Source organism: Terrapene carolina, unplaced genomic scaffold (assembly GCF_002925995.2).
Source record: "Terrapene carolina triunguis isolate 2854851 unplaced genomic scaffold, T_m_triunguis-2.0 Scaffold227, whole genome shotgun sequence".
Classification (NCBI taxonomy): domain Eukaryota; kingdom Metazoa; phylum Chordata; order Testudines; family Emydidae; genus Terrapene; species Terrapene triunguis.
Window position 1 is genome coordinate 4,790,919 of NW_020664578.1, and position 12,853 is coordinate 4,803,771.

At 52.9% G+C, this 12,853-nt stretch overlaps 1 protein-coding gene across 1 annotated transcript in view; it reads left to right on the top strand.

The window, feature by feature from the left end:
* The window catches only part of S100A10 (S100 calcium binding protein A10), a 16,510-nt gene extending 4,051 nt beyond the window's left edge, over positions 1-12,459 (top strand). The window contains exons 2-3 of the mRNA XM_026656286.1: positions 6,221-6,373; positions 12,004-12,459. Of these exons, the coding sequence (XP_026512071.1) occupies positions 6,242-6,373; positions 12,004-12,165 (294 nt within the window). The 5' untranslated portion in view covers positions 6,221-6,241 and the 3' untranslated portion in view covers positions 12,166-12,459. The remainder of the gene's footprint in view (positions 1-6,220; positions 6,374-12,003) is intronic.
* Positions 12,460-12,853: the final 394 nt, after the last annotated feature.

Genomic DNA, 12,853 nt, shown 5'->3' on the forward strand with positions numbered 1-12,853 from the left:
GGGGGAGGACGGGAAGTCAGGACTCCTGGGTTCTCGTCCCAGCTCTGCAATTCACTCCCCATGTGACCTTGGGCAAGTCGCGAAGACTGACATTTTTGGAAACTTCAGGATGCCTCATTTTTGGGATTCCCAACCCTAGATGCCGACAGAGACCTAATTTCCAGGGGGGCTCAGCACGGGCAGTGCCCCTTGAGCCAGAAACTATTGCGGGTGCTCAGCATCTCTGCAACTGAGGCCTTAGGGGCTAAAACCGAGTGCCCAACAACTAAAGCGACTCCGAGTTAGAGCCTCTGCTTTGGAAAATGTGGGCCTCCTCCCTCTGGGCCTAGGTCACGTGGGCTAAGGACACTAACCTTCCTCTGCAAAGTGCTTTGAAAGCTGCAGATGCAAGCCCTATAGAAGAGCTCAGTGTTGTTATCATCCGTGTTTCCCAAATGTTATTCAACCAAAATGGTGGTGGTGGAAGATTCTTCTTTTTCTTCCAGTGATTTGCAACAGACTATCTAGGGACTGTCTCTTTGCTCTGTGTTTGTACAGCATCTAGCCCTGCTGGGTCCTTGCCAACAACTGGGCTCCTAGGTGCTACTGGAATACGAACGGATCATCATGGTGCAACTCATAAGAAGGGGACATTTTGCTATCGTGCTTATCTGGGCCCCATGACTGTAGTATCTGAGCATCTCCCAATTTTTGGTGTATTTATCCTCACAGCGCCCATTTTACAGATGGGAAACTGAGGCAATGAGCGGTTAAGTGACCTACACAGGAAGCCTGTGGTGAGGCAGGGACTTGAACCCAGGGCTTTCAAGTGCCAGGCTAGCGTCCGACCGAGAATGAGTGGGAAGGGGTCTCCGTGAAGAGTTTTGTCCCTTGCGTTCCCCTCCCCGTCCCCAGGCTGGTTGGGTGTCACCCTGCGCAGTTCCTCTGCTATCTGTCCCCACCTCGCTCCAAGCTGTGGTGGCTGTGATGACTGTTTGAGGCAGCAGAGAACCCACCAGCCCAGGACAGGTTGATCCTGCTCTTGGATGGAGATGGAATAACCTGAGTCATTTCCTCAGAGGCTCCTCTGGCCGCTTTGCAGCAGGGCTGGAAAATACTAGCTCAGGCCAGGCAGGGGCAGGGAGGACACCCTGGGATGGGGATGGGTGGGGCACGGTGACCAGCACTGCTCCAGCGAGGACTGCAGCTTCAAGGGAGAAGAGAACCTGGCCAGAAACAACAGAGTCCTGTTTATCACACATCAGGATTATTTTTCCATCCTGCCCTGGGTTTATTTTTCCATCCCGCCCCGTCAGCAAACAAACCCTGTCTGCGTGGGGCTCCAGCAAACTCCCATTCTGGGACGGGGCTGGAGCTTTAGATGCTGTTTCATTGTATTTGCTCAGACGCTCTCATTATAGCCCTGGGTTGGACAAGCAGGGGACAAACTGGAATACTGACTGGGCTGCTTCCCTCCTGTCTTGCTGTTTGTTGCCCACCTGTTGCACAGCTGGAGTTGGGGAGCTTTTCCCTTGCTACGGGCACTTCACTTCCCACCCCAGCCTCTATTCTGAAGGCCGGCGTGAGCACCACATCCATGGGAAATGGACCAGAGAGAACAATATGGCCTGAGGCAGTAGATGAGTTGGGGCCCTCATTGGAGATGGGTCTGCATCAGGACCTCGATCCACCCTTCTCCCCCAATTTCAGATCACTTCCAAGTGCCCTGTTCGATTGGCCACCGTACCAGGCTCTCCACAGTTGGAAGCATGAGGTGCTACAGCCCGACCTAAAGCTCTCTAGCTGGGCGTGTAACACACTCACCCCTTGCACAGATCAGGCACTGAGGGGCCCCTCTCCCACCCACTCCGCGGTGGGTCACGTCGAGACGGCAGGGATAACACGGGAACAGCGGAGAACGGCAGGTTGGTCCCCACGCCAGATGGTGGCCATGTGGTCAGATGAGCCGAGCTCAGCGGCTGGGATCTTGTCAGAACAGCCTGTGCGATTCTGTAGCCGCCACGCTTGACCCCAAATGGGAAACCCAGCCTGAACTCAAACCCAACCTCCACAGCCCATTCCTGGCCTGACACCGCAGTTCACCTACGAAGGGGGTCAAGGACCCAATCGCTTTGATTTCAGAGCCTGCCTGATCCCCTCTGCCCGCACTCCAGGGTTTGACTCTTTCTCCCAAGGCTGAATGGCGAGATGACTTCACAGAAAGGCTGCGGTAGCTCAGAACGGTGGAGATGGAGGAGAAGCGGCTGTTGCTCACTGCCATCTCCTCCCCAAAGCTCCTCATGAGGAGTCTGCGTGAGGCGAAGTGGCCCGGGGGGTGCTGAGACGGCAGCCCCCAAAAGACAATGTCAAGCTCTTAGGCGCGGCCTGTTGGTCAGGTTTTGTGCCCTGAGCTTCGAGTGATGGCAGAGCCCTGCTAATCCACAGCAAGAGGAGAGGAGACGGGGGGAGAACTGCCGAATGCTGTGGACAGTGGCATGACCAGAGTAGCAGGCGGGCACCGGGTAAGAGTCATTCCTAGGAAGGAGCAAGTGTTCGCCATGAGGCAGGCTGTTAACTTGTGCAATGGAACAGCAAAGGACTGGGACCGTGGAGACCATGTCTTCCGAAGGGGGCCAAAATGGCGGTCCCTGGAGAGGAGGAAAAATGGCAGCCGTGAGCTTGGTGACCAGGCTGAGGGCCTCTTTGGTGCAGCTCCAAAGCCATCGCAAACGCCCAGGTGGGCAAATGACTGCCTGGCAAAGGAACACGGCCTGGGCAGAGCAGGTGGCATGTTCCACGCCCTGGCTGCTGGCTCCCTCCTGCTGTACCCCGGGGGAGGCCGGGAATGTATCCCCCAACACTGAGCATTGGAGCCTCATTTGGAACCAAGATCCCTCAGACTTCAGTCTTCCAAAGAAATCACCGATCACTGGACGGGAGCAGGCTGGGGGCCAGGCCAGTACCCGCACAGACCCCTTTGCGTGTCTCAATGCTCAGGGATGCCTGCGGTTCACTCCTTCTTCCTTCCAAGAGGCTCAGCTCAGTGCATGGCACAGGGAGGGGATGTGCATGCGGAGGAGTTGCTGTGCACTAGTGGAATTGCTCGTACCTCACGTTTGCCTGCACACCCATGTACTAAGCGTCTGCGGGGCTCCTTTCCCTAGGGTCCCTGATGGAGGGCAGCAGCTGTTAACACCCCTGGGTGGATGTAGCCCAGAATACAGAGTCTGTCCCCTCCCTTCGCATTCCTGCCCTGTTCTCCTCTGGTGCTTTGGGCAGGGTGAGGAACGCACACGCCCGGTGATCAGCACTCTGAGCTCTGCCGAACATCTGCAGACAGGGCAGCCCATCTGGTTGACGTGGGGGGATGATTTTGCTCTATGGGAGGAGTTCTTGGCCAAAGTCCCTTGGCTCCCCAGCAATCCGCTGACTGCTTTGGAACGGATTCCCTTGAGCAAACTTTTTAACCTGTACACTGCCAGCGGCGCCTTTATGCTAGCGAATTCTCCGTGGTGCCGTCCATCCCAAGGCGTTAAGGGTTGGCCTCATCCATTATCCCAGCACGGCAAGTGCCCCCATCACTGTCCCACCAACATGCCCCACCCACACGCTCAGGGGACCCCCTCTGGAGGTTGGAGGGGGGGTTCTCTGCTGGGACAGGAGGACACATCATAAGGGTGCTCTCCGTGCTGGGAACGTTTGCTGCTAAGAAAGGGACAGAGACCCAGCAAACACGTTGCACGTGAGACACTCCCAGCGGCAGTGATGTTATCACTGGTGGCATTTGCACCAGATGACCAGGGAAAGAGAGGCTCCATGTCCCATTCACACTTCCTCAAGCCAGCTGGTTCCCTCTGTCTGTTGTCTTTCATCTATCTATATTTTTTAAAGGAAGGCGCACCCCAAGGCATGTTACCATGTACACCATCAAGATAATCACTCCAAAGGGGCTATATTCTTGTCAACACCAAAAAGGGATTCCAGCAGAAAAGCTGCTTTCACCCACAGCAAAGATGGCTTGAGGAGGACATTTTTAAAGAGCTTTGTAAGCGATTACTCTTCCCCCACCCCCGGAGGCCCTACTCATGGGACTGCAGCATTCGCTACACGCCCCTGATCTCACTTCTCTTCACTACCCGGCAGTGTATGAGGCGGTTGGATTTGGCAATAGATCAAAGTCTCCCGTTCCCAGTGGGGGGCAGAGAAAGGAATCTTCCCTTGAAAGACTTTGCTTTGACAATTCATAAAAAAAAAGCCACAGCGTTTAACAACCAGCCGTGCTTTTCCTACTGACTCTGGTCAAGTCTTTCCGTTGAGTTCACCGCCGAAAGCTGTATTCCCTCTCCAGTCATCCCCTGCTCCGTATGGCTGTGCAGTGCATGGGCAACCAGTTTGGGGACCCAGCAGGGCATGCTCTTGGCTGGGCTGAGTAGTCACAGAACACTAGGCATGGCTCATGGGTATTTTAAGACCTGTCAGGTTTCTCCTTAGCCTGGACATGCATCTCGGCTATACACCCACTCCACTAATTGCATCCTGCTCACCCCAAATTACCCCGGGAAATAGGAAGTGCCTTCACTTCCTGTCCCAAACTGCTGTGAACACATAATCATAGACGCTAGAGATGTGGGGGGGGGGAGCCCTCTTATATCGCCCACTCCCTCCCCGCTCAGGGGGATTGATCGCTGGGGGGACATTCTCTAATGTCTTGCTGCATAGCGTTACCACGAGTTGATAAACAGCTGCCATGTTCTACCCCAGAGGTGACTGCATTTTAGTGGTGGGAGAAGTGTTCCTGGAATATACAGGCTAGAAATCTGCCCTAGGATACGTGCGCTGGGCAGCTTTTGGCTCATCATTTGTTTCGTGGTTTGCAGAGATTGTTGAGCTCCTAAGGATCTTGCTATGAAAGGCACAAGATAAGAAAAACAGCTGCTAGCCGTGCCTTTTGCTTTTATATTAAGCTTGTCTCAGGCGGGTTTCACAGGGATTTATATTTTGAACAATTAACTGTGGCTCAAAGCCAAGTTATTGACCTTGACGCAGGAATAAGGGGGTAAAATTCCATGGCCTGGTCCTGTGCTAGGTCAGATTAGATTATCATAATGGTCCCTTCTGGCTCCGAAATCTACGAATCTCTCTGCAGTACATTAAGAGTCAGTCTCTAACCCATTTCTCACCAGTGTTTTAATCCAGGGTTTCCCTTGAAAATACCTAAACCACCTCAAAAATGTCAATGCATCAGGCAACCTGGACAGAAATAACTGAGAGCTGTATTCGTTTCCCTAGTGCTGGAACATGAAAGAGAAATCACCGAGATTGTCCAGTCGCTCCCCCTTTTTCTAATTTAAACCAAACTCTCCACGCTGCCCCCATCCAAAGCAATGTGTCCCATAAACCGTATTGCGAGTTAGGAAAGTGTAGTTACCCTGGTACATTTTGTTCTCCTTTTGATGTGCTAGAATGTCCTGACTTTGGGGTGAGACGCTGCATTGTATCAGTTTGATCGGGGGTTAACTGCTGAGGCGGGAAGGGATTTATTGTGCAATGAAATCCTTCGCTCTAGTGGCACAAGCCAGCGATTGTGATCATTGGGCCGAGCAGAGCTAAAATGGGAAAGGAGTCCAGAGGTTTGGATGCTGATCTGACCTTTATCCCATCTCTCCTGGCCTCTCCAGTGTCTGCCTGGCAGTTTTCCACCCTCTCTATAAACTAGGCAGATGTCGGAATACAACCACATCGGCAACAGGTTTTTAAACCCGTGGAAAGTTTCCATTCGGGTCGGAGCGCTCAGAACCCACAGTGGTGGCTGCCTGCGGGAGTAAGAACCTAACTAGCTAGTAGGTTTGGCAGATGTATTAGAATTCAAGTTAGAAATGAGGCACCATTTTTTAATCGTAAGGGAGCAAACTACTGAGGGGAATGGTGGATTCTCCATGTCTTGATGTCTTCTGATCCAGCCTGGAGGCCGTTCTGGAAGATGCGTTAGTCAAACATGTTGTTGGGCTCGATACAGGGGTAAAAGGATAAAGCTCTGTGGCTTGCAATACACAGGAAGTGAGAACAGAGGATCTAATGGGGACCCTTCTGGCCTTGAAATCTATGAATCCAAACAGCAAAGCCCAAGTCCCTCATAGTAATTAGCATGGGGGGGTCTTGCTCCTGGGGATAAAACTGAGTGCATCTACTGAGACAAAACAAAGCTAACCGCTGTCTGTGCTATTTCTCCCCGCTTGGGCAGGCTCAAGAGACCCACGCAAAGATGCCGTCTCAGATGGAACATGCCATGGAGACGCTGATGTTCACCTTTCACAAATACGCCGGCGACAAGAACTACCTGACGAAAGAAGATCTCCGGGTGCTGATGGACAAGGAGTTCCCTGGGTTTTTGGATGTGAGTCAGAAATGCCGATAAGCCCATTTGCTGATTAATTCCTTCTGTCACGGTCCATTGACTTGGCTAGTCCCAGTGGCTGGTGATTTGGGGCGGGGCGGGGGAGCGCTCATCCCTCCAGGCCAGGACTCAGCAGTGATGCTCCAGTGTGGTGCTAGGGGATGCTGTGTGGCTGGAAGCGCCTTCAGACGCAAAATCAAGGTCACAACCGTTTTATACTTTAGCAGGTTTTTACAAGTCAGGGTCAGATGTTCAGGTACCATGTCAAAGAAGTCAGACAGAGCGGTGAGGACAGGGCAAATGGACTAGATGGGACAGGACAGGCAAGGGTCAAAAAAGAAAGAACCTAGGATCTAGACAGACAGAGTCCTCCCAGTCAAATTCCAGGTTGAGTGATTATAGTTTTTCTAGCTAAACTCCTCCTCTAACTTCAAATGAAGAAACTATTCTGCACTCAAAATGAGGGCCCAACCCAGCTGGCCTCTCAGTGCTACCGCAATATACGCGTAAAATAATGCTAGGATGATTTCCCCTCCGAAAAATTCTTCTTTGACTTGCTCAATCAAAGCCAGCTATGGGATTTAGCCCTTCAACTTGCTGTTCGTTCACGTCAAAGGAAGCCACGTGGTAAAGGCGGCTGATTGGCTTTGAAGACCTCAGCCCAGGTGCGTGGCTGTTGGCGTAAGCTGGCTGCCAGGCTTCTCCCCAGAAGTGGCTGCATTTCCACAGTATGGATTGACTGTGTGTAAAAGGCTTTAGGGTGGGAGGTGCTGTGGGCTCCTTCCTGCTTCACTGCTACCTTTGGAGCAAGGGGAGGGGAGGGGCCAGGATGTATGAGGAGGAGCTGTCTCTGGGCTGAGATCTGCTGTTTCCCCAGGGCAACTCCACCTCCAGTCCCTGTGGGTTGCACTGGAGAATTTGGCCCTCCGGCTTCTAGCCCCAATTTGCTCTCACTCTTGTCTCTCGAAAAGGCCTGATCATATTGAAGCCAGTGGCCAGGTTCCCATGGCTTTGGATTGGCCCCGCCGTTGGGTTTGAAAACGCCCAGCTGCGGCACGGAGAGGCAATCGGCCCCTTCTCCCCCTCCCAGCCCCTGTGGCATTCATACACCGCAGATGCCAGGACTCACAACTGCCTCCAGCAGAGGAGGCTCCGCAGGGGCGGGCTCGCTGCTGCACTCGATTCCCTGCCATTTGTCAGCTCGCGGCTGACACAGACGATGGGGAGAGACACCGGGCAGCGTGTTCCCTTCCTGATAAATGATGCATCGTCCAAGACAATATCAATTTGGTAACAGCCTGCTACGTGCCGTGCTATTAATAACCCTGCTGCCTGGTGCATTGCGTTCTCCCTGCTCCTTGGCTGTTATGGTTTGGTGCAAAGCAAGAAGAAGGCTGGAGGGCAGATACGTGAGAATGGCAGATGGGCAAAGCTCCCCCCTTCTGCCCCGTGATAAATCTCCCGAGCACCCAGCTGCGATCCTGTAACTGAGGAATGACACGTCTGAGCAGTGACGGGAGTCGCCTCTCAGGAGGTGTAATACAGCATGAATCACATGGAGCAGTTAAGTGGTGTGCCCAGGGTCAGACAGTTAGTCAGTGGCAGAATTGGGACTACAACCCAGGAGTCCAGGCTCCCAAGCCCCTGCTCTAACCACTAGGCAACACTCCCTCCCGGGGCTAGGCACAGCATCCAGGAGTTCTGGCTGCACGGCAAATACATTAAGCACCAACTTTGTGTTCACAAAGAGGATCCCAGACGGAAAGGGCATAGCCTGGGAGGGCATGGAGCCACATTTCTGGGTAACTCGTGCCACGTTGAAAAGGGGACTTGGTGCTATCACTGTCCCTGCAGACGTGTCTTTTCTCAAGGAACGCCAAGCCAGAAAGGACTGGATTAGCATGGTGTGATACAGGGCAGGATTGCAGTGCATCAGCAGGTGGGCCTCTGGGTCAGGGAAAAGGGGCAGTGGCAGAGCTGTGTGTGTATGGAGCCCAGGGCTAGAATAGCAGGGGGCTGCGGATTGGGATTGGGGGGCATTGGCAGAGCTGTGGGGGTTCAGAGCTCAAGGCTGGAGTAGCGGCGTGCACAGCACCTCGCTGTCGAGGTGGCTGGGCAGAACCAGCAGGCACAGTTCCTGCCTGGTGCCAATTACCGCAGGTAGATCACTGCTTCCATAAGAACCGGATCAGCTCATGCTTTGGAGCAGAAAAGCATCATGAAGTCCTTGTAGATAACTCTCTTTCCCCGCCAGCGTCTCCTGTGCTTCCAGCGTTCACAGAGGCCAAGTTATTATGCAAGCTGGCACGATGGCACAGGCTGATATAATCAGAGACCGGTATTTAATGCTCCAGCCCCAGGACATCCATTCCACTGCATAGGTGCACATTGAGATTGTCAGCAATTAATCAGTGCGCTGTAGTCCTCCCATTACCCCCTGCCCCAGGGATACAGTCACCTCCATGGCAGGGCCTCACCTGCAGCTGGCATTGCTCCTGCTAACCCCAAGGCTGGATTTGGCCCATCCCCTGTAACTCATCTAGGCTGGGTTTTCAGAGGCACCTAAATCCCATGGACTTTCAAGGATAGCTGTGTGTAAAACTCCCTTCAAAGCCCCAGCCTTGCTTTTACCATCGCGACATGGGGCCAGTTTCTGATCCCAGTGACACCGACGTAGATCCAGAGTGACTGCAGGGACAAGACTGAGGTTGCTGTAGGGGATGTATTCTGATCTCAGGTACCCCGGTGTAATTCTGGAGTGACGCCCTTGAGGTCCCGGTTGACACCAATATTCGGGAGAGCTGAACCCGTTCTTGGTCCTCTCACCTAATTCAGTGCTCGGCTCCTTGCTGATGCACATCAGTCCTGGCCCGCATCACACCCTGTCAGTCCAGGTGTACGGGGTGGAGAGCAGAGCTAAGAGGTCTTTGTCTGGAGTGGCAACAGCCTGGAGAAGCTGGTACCTATAAACTGCTGCTGATCACACACTTCCGGGCCCACGGCTTGGGGTTCTGTTTCCTCAGTCTGTAAAGCAAACCCTGGTTGCTTGCAGATGGTGTGCCGTGCGCAGAGCTCAGCCATTGCTTTGTTAGGTTTGGAGTGTGGCCTGGATGCACAGAGGTCTTTGTTTATTGCTTGCTGTGCAAGCCATGGGGCAAAAGGTTCCTCCCCAGCTGCGTCCTCCAGACCCCTTGTGCTTGGACTCAGGGGGCCCAGGCCTCTGTACAGGGTGGAGTTTCACTGCCAGAGCACAGAAATCGATCACATCCAGAATGTCTCATTAGAAGAGATCCTAGAAACCAGAGCAAAAAGCCCTTGTCCCCAGCCCTGGGCGCACACGCTCCTTGCAATGCATGCGCCAGCTTTAAATGTCTCCTTCCTCTGCCTGGGAGACCGTCACATTGCAAAATCCAACAGATCCTGCAGCAAACAGTGCCTGCCATTCATTTTAAGTGCTGCACACCTACATCACAGTTAGCATTCACACTACATTGGAGCAGTGCCACTGTGGATTTACCACCCCCAACCCCCAGTCGAAAGACAAAATATACAGGAACGGATCTATGAAGATGCTGGAAATCTGAGGAGTGGGGACTAGGGCGCAGGACTCCTGGCTTCTTTTCCCTTCTCTAGGAAAGGAATGTTTGGACAGTGGTTAGAGCAGAGGGTTTGGCATGAGGACTCCTGGGGTCTAGTTCCAGCTCTGCCACTGGCTCACTGTATGACCCTGCCCAAGTCACTTAACTGCCCTGTCATTCAGTTTCCCACTCATAAAGTTCACCTGCCTCCCAGAGACGTGCAGTGAGACATGGTGAAAGGTTGCGATGTGCTCTGAGATCCTTTAGCAGCCCAGAAGTGTAAAGTGGTGCTATTGATTTCCCTGGAAACTTTCTTCAAGACTCATTTTAAAGACTCAAACGCTGAGCACTGCCCCTGTCCCTGCCTGAGATCTGAACCCTCAAGAGCACGCTGTGGAGCTATTCGTATTTGTGACCTATCAAGGACCAGGACCCCATTGTGCTGGGCACGACAGGGGATGATTTCGGGTGGTAGAACTGAGAATAATGAGAGGACATTAAGAAAAAGGAAACTTAGGTGAAACGGCAGGAGAAATTTCCAGACACTGAACCAGATCCTCAGTTGGTGTAAATCTGCCTAGATCCACTGACTTTAACAGAGGAGATACTGATTGACGTCAACTGAGAGTCTGGCCCAGTGAGAGCTGCCTAGGAGGTGATCCGTCTAAATCCTTGTGGTTCAGGCCATGAGCTAACCTCTAAGTGATGGGGTTAGGAGGGGATTTTCCCTGGGAGCAGGTTATCCCATCATCCGTTCAGGCTCTCTTGCATCTGTCTCTGAAGCAGCTGGTGCTGGAGACAGAATACTGGGCTAGATGGGCCCTGATCTGCTCTACTCCGGCAAGCCTCATGTTCCCACGGGAAGTAGTGAGAGCTACATGACTTTGGTCATTTCAAAGCAGTAGGAAATGTACCACTGGGACCAGTCGTGGGTGGGGAAGGGACTCAATGATCTAATAGGTGCCTAATGGAAACAGGCAGCTGTGGGTTCCAAGCGTCCCCGGGGCAAGGAGCCCGCAGAAACCACAGCTTCATCAGTATGTCGTGCACGCAGCCCGCAGCGCTCAGGGGGCTGAGCCCATCGGTGTCCTTAGCTCCGGCTGGGTGGTGAAAGGAGAAGCCTTTTCGAAAGCTAGTTTACATTCGCTGCTCAGCGTTTGTATCTTGCTCAGGACGGGAGTGTTGCCTGATGTGTGCTACGCAAGGAGGAGACTCACCCCAGCACAGGGCCTGAAATCCACACGTGCACCTCTTGAGCTCTCTGTACGGGGGCGGGGGGAGGAGAGGAGTTTTACTTCTAGTCACCCTGGTTCAGCATGGGATATAGGCTAGTCAGTTTCAGGGCAATGCACTGGCCTGTCTGAATTAGGAACACTGCAGGGGGTGGAGGGAAAAGGAGTTTGAAACTACATTAAAAGATCGTTGTTAGTTATTACTGGGGCTTGGAGCTGTTCAATGCACCAATAAGGACACTGCCCACGACCCAAGGAACTTGCACGGTCGTAGGGCCCCAGTCCTCCAAGCTGATTCATGAAGGCAGGCCCTCCCACCCACTCGGATTGGAGCCTGAAAGACAGGCACAGGGGAACTAGGATGTATGGGGAACGTCAGAGCAGGAAGAAAGTGGAAAGACCGGGCAGCATGTGTCTTTTAAAGAGAGGTCCAGATGCCACAATGATGGGCACTATACAGAGCCCCACACAGATCAGCTATGGTAACAGTGAGATGGATGGAGGGATGAACAGATAGATGAAGGGATAAGGAGCCCCTGGAATGGACAGAGGGAAGGATGGATATGGAGCCAGTGGGATGGAGGGATGAACAGATAGCTGAAGGAATATGGAGCCCCTGGGATGGACAGAGGGATGGATATGGAGCCAGTGGGATGGAGGGATGAACAGATAAATGAAGATCTATGGAGCCACCAGCATGGATAGACACACAGACAGGTTCCCACACTCTTGCTATAAAGCAGCTTCAGCCAGGAGCAAATTCAGCTCCATTAGCTCACCGCCCCCTCTGCTTTTTCTTTCATGTATTTTCCCTTCCCAGAACCAGAAAGACCCCATGGCCGTGGATAAAATCATGAAGGACCTAGACCAGTGCCGGGACGGCAGAGTCGGCTTCCAGAGCTTCTTCTCGCTAGTGGCTGGGCTGACCATCGCGTGCAACGACTACTTTGTGGTACACATGAAGCAGAAGGGGAGAAAATGAAGAGGTGACCAGAGACACGCCCTGCCTAACTCCTAAACCCCGAGCCATATAAAGGGGGCCACGTCGCAGCCTGGATCTGAGCTCCCAGCTGGCCATTGACACCAATGGAAAGTTGGGCGCGTGGATCAAGGACACAATGTGATCCTCCGAACGTGCAAACAGACTCCCAAGTCGCCATGTAACAGGCAGGAGAGAGTCTGCTATCTCCGCCTCAGAGCAGCTTATGGTTTTTATAGTGTATCCATGCCTTGCCCTACAATAAAGAATCCCTCCCTTTGTTTTTTTAAATCCTAACGGCGTATAGTTTTTTTTCCTCTGCACTGGCCTTGTCTGATCAGCGTCACTTTACAGGGAGTTCTGAAGGGTGCAGGAGGCACGATAAATCCGAGATGATGGAGCTTGCAAACTTCCAGAGCTGGTGCCTAGAGCGTTCTGGAGATACACATAAAGCTGGCACAGGGGCACCTGAGCTTTAAGACACTGAGGGTCACGGGGGCAACTTGCCAGGAGTGGGAGGGGCTTGCCTAATTTACATATATTTGCATTACTTTAAATAAAAAATAAGGGCACTTTTTAAGAGCATGCAAAAAAGTGTATGCAGCATACTCTGCTCGCTGCCCTAATACAGTCTCCAAGAAGTCCATGCAATGCCCCCTCCCTCGCGCAGTCCCAAACACGCCGTGTGTGC